Raw genomic sequence first — 3,725 nt, forward strand, 5'->3', positions numbered from 1 at the left:
AAGTAATTATCTACATTTTTATTTTAATAAGATAGCATATATGGGCAACATTAACCACGTATCATTATGGGATACTTTGTACCCTAAAAAAAGGAGGTACTAAAGAAACCTCCATAGTTCTAATAAAATACCACCTCCTAGCATGAAAGAACAAAAGTATTGTTTTAAAACTACCATTGAACAGGAAAATTAGATGGTAACGTTTAAAGCACAGATAACTTGCCACTAATTATTATGCAATAATGCAAATGTATATACTCCCAAAATTTATTAAAACTATACATTTGTTATAAAATAAGTATATATTTGATCTCATTAGGAATATGCAAAATACTGATACATAGATCCAAATCATTTACAGGTAAGGAAAAAGTTGTATTCCACCATGACATACACAAAAAGCAAGCAGCCCTTTTTTTGGTATATTAGGATTACCAGATTAGGGATGGAAAGTTAAAATTTACCATCAGAGTGAGTGAGTTTGGTAATTCCACCAATGGCTTCTTTTGCTTTCCGAGGTACAGCAAGAGAGTTGACATGGTACTGTTTAGTAGCACTTACGCCTAGTGCTGATGGAATTGCCTGTATTTACTACACAATGAAGACTAAAGGGGACCGGAAAAAGTAACCAAAAGTGTGAAGAGATTAGAAAGAAATTAACCTTGAAGAGAAGTCCATTTGTATCTTGAAAAAAGAGAACCCACTTCAACCCAGCCTCATTCCTAACAAATGCATATCAAGATATAAATCTAACAAAGCATATCAACAGAAGACAAAGATCCATTTGTTCTTTTAATTTCAAGGAATTCTTGGAGACAATCCATCAAAATACACAACCGTCAACCAACATCTTAGTTTTACGTAAGAGCTTTTTTAATCTACCAATTATAACATCTCCAGAATTACTCAAACAGATAAAGTTTGCTTTATCTAAAACCAAAAATAGTGAGATCGGAAATGCATATGCAGATTTAAAAAAGGGTCAGAAAACTGTACTGAGCCATACCATACTTTCAGAATACCGCTGGAATAGAGAAGAGAATGCACATCTCCGTGGCCATGTGGTTTTGTCTACATAAAGAGAAATCATTAGTAGATTGACCGTGCTTGAAAATATAATAATGATAAATTAGTAAGAAACACTCCATTTGCAACAATACCTGAATTTGGTATTTGTTTTGAGGATCCAATGCAAGCCTGGCATCATTATCTTCTAAGCATGCAACTTTTTCCTGAATCATACAGAAATATAAGAAATTTTTAAAATAAATTAAAATTTGAACTTTCTGTGAGACACCAAAAGACATACCTGCTTCAAAAGCGTTACTTGTTTGGGCTGCATACCAAAGTAAGAATTTGATTCTAATAATTCTAAGGTACGCCCATGGGTATCGTCAGATGTCATAATAACAAAAGGAATCTGTGTCTGGTTTTTACCTAATAAAAGAAAGGACTTTGAGTGGACTATAGTCTGAAACATTGCAAGAAAAGGAGGGAAAAAAGAATAAGAACAAAGAAAGAAATCCTAAGGATTTANNGCCAACAATTGTAGAACCTATCATTATGCAATCTTAGATTATCATACAATCAAGATGATTGTATTATGCGCTACATGAACATGGACTATGATTTCATAAGATATCTATGATATATGAAGTCATGAACTTTGTACCATTCTAATTGCTAAAAGAGGTGAATTTGTTTATACAGAAAAACTCTATATAGAAATATATGTTCAGTATTTTCTGGTGCATAGTGTGGAAAATATTTTAAGAAAGCTTTTTTTTAACAAAATAACACTTGCCCTATGCTTGATTTTTAGCAGTTTAGGCAACAGTTACAACACAGTTAAGGAGGAAGAAATTGCATATCCTTCTAAAAAGGGAAGCAATTTTCCAGAAAAATATAGTGTAGACAGAATATATCAATTTTGATATGGTGGCAGCAGAATGTTATTAGGGAGAAAGACAATTATACTAAGGTGTTTTTTTTCCATCAAAACAAATGGATCCTTGGTCCTTAAATTGTATAAGTGTCATTTGTTTTACCATATGAGTAACAAAATCTAACTATGACTCTAGTTCAATACACCAATTACGAATAATACTAACCTTGTGAGCTGGCTTCTTGAAGTGCCAATATATATTCAATGTAATGCTGTAAGAAGCATGTCCCAGTAGTGGTTTCCGCAGGAAGAGCAACCTGCAAAATATAGAGCATGCTCAAAAATCAAGAGCTAATTCCTTCAAATCTTGAATCTGAAGCTAATCCAAAAAGCCCTTTACAGCACATCAGAAACAGAGTCAATGATATATGCAAGGCATCCCATTACGAATAAAACTATCAATGACACAAAGTGACCAGATATTACCTTAATCCCACTATATCCAAGGCGCTCCCCAAGACCGCCAGCGACAAGAACAAAGGCAGCTTTCTGAGCCTCCTGAACACCCACCTCCTCGTATTTTATGAAGTTCTCATCGGCAAATGTCAAGGTTTCACCCGTTGGAACCTGCAAATTCATCATTAAACAACATTCTACACACAGACGCACACAATCTACAGATAGCCTCAATGTCCCAACCAAAAGTTCAAATTGAATTGAATTACATACTTTACATTGCATTGTTGATAACACAAATATGAAGTATCTCCAAATTCAAATCACATAACACTTAGATGCACATAAATGCATACATGTTAATGAAAATAATGACTTACCGAAGGTGTGAAGCCATCAAAAGGATTCTTGCCAGCCTTAGAATCAGCTAAGAGTTGTTTAGCGTTTTTAATGTAAGCTTGCAAGCCGCCAGGGTAACTAGAATCCAGCCGAGTCACCTGCACAAAAACGCAATGCCGTTTAGAGATCTATTTGAAATGAAATTATTCAGAGCATTAATTATGCAGGATGCACTGAAACACGAACCTGATCGATGAACGCTTTCTTCTTGTCGTCGTCGACGCCGGGACCCGGCCAATCACGAAACACGTGCTCTTGGCCATTATCCAACAGCATCTTCGCCAGCTCTTGCTGAATCCTCAAAAATCAGTATCATAATTCAGAATACAAGAATCTAGAGTGATTCGAAGTAAAAAAATGAAGAAGAAAAGAACCTGTTTCGGCGAGAGGAGGCTGAAATTGTCGCCGAGAGTGGAAGCCATGGAACCGAATCAGATCGCAAACAGAGAGAATGAGAGAGCGAGCGAGCGAGAGAGAGAGAGAGAGAGTGAGGGTAGAAGAAGGTGGTGAAGAGGATAGTACACTATGAATTAATTAATTAATTAGTGATTATGAATAGTTGATTAGTGTGTGACCGGATGCGACGGTGAAGCTTGTGGATCTGATGAGATGTCAAATGTTTCTCGGTTTCAATCTCATACCCACCGAGTTTACCTGTGTCTGACCGGATGGCACGGGTCACGGTATGTTAGTTAATTGGGCCCACTCAACATCATGTCACGTGGCATTCCCCCTTTGTTTTATTTATTTTCTGAATTCTGGGATTTTCTCTTCTACTACATTCTAATTGAGTATTTTGAATTTTGATATTATTTGTTATTGTTGTTTTATCTGTAGGAAAAAAATGATGGATTGTTGAACAAAATGATAGATTGATACTTGATAATATTAAATTAAATTATTAATTATTTTGTTAGTTCTTATAATTTTATCTAATTTTTTATTTTATTTTTATAGTATAAAATTTATAATTGATAATTATTCT

General features: G+C 34.8%; 1 protein-coding gene across 1 annotated transcript in view; it reads right to left on the bottom strand.

Annotated features, from left to right (window-relative positions):
- Window positions 1–3,278, bottom strand: part of LOC107606001 (UDP-sugar pyrophosphorylase 1) — a 6,869-nt gene extending 3,591 nt beyond the window's left edge. The window contains exons 1-10 of the mRNA XM_016307960.2: window positions 3,115–3,278; window positions 2,927–3,031; window positions 2,722–2,838; window positions 2,372–2,512; window positions 2,112–2,202; window positions 1,310–1,437; window positions 1,161–1,232; window positions 1,007–1,071; window positions 662–722; window positions 465–582 (exon numbers count right to left, since the gene is read on the bottom strand). Of these exons, the coding sequence (XP_016163446.1) occupies window positions 465–582; window positions 662–722; window positions 1,007–1,071; window positions 1,161–1,232; window positions 1,310–1,437; window positions 2,112–2,202; window positions 2,372–2,512; window positions 2,722–2,838; window positions 2,927–3,031; window positions 3,115–3,162 (946 nt within the window). The 5' untranslated portion in view covers window positions 3,163–3,278. The remainder of the gene's footprint in view (window positions 1–464; window positions 583–661; window positions 723–1,006; window positions 1,072–1,160; window positions 1,233–1,309; window positions 1,438–2,111; window positions 2,203–2,371; window positions 2,513–2,721; window positions 2,839–2,926; window positions 3,032–3,114) is intronic.

The sequence above is a fragment of the Arachis ipaensis genome, chromosome B07, assembly GCF_000816755.2.
Source record: "Arachis ipaensis cultivar K30076 chromosome B07, Araip1.1, whole genome shotgun sequence".
Lineage (NCBI taxonomy): Eukaryota > Viridiplantae > Streptophyta > Magnoliopsida > Fabales > Fabaceae > Arachis > Arachis ipaensis.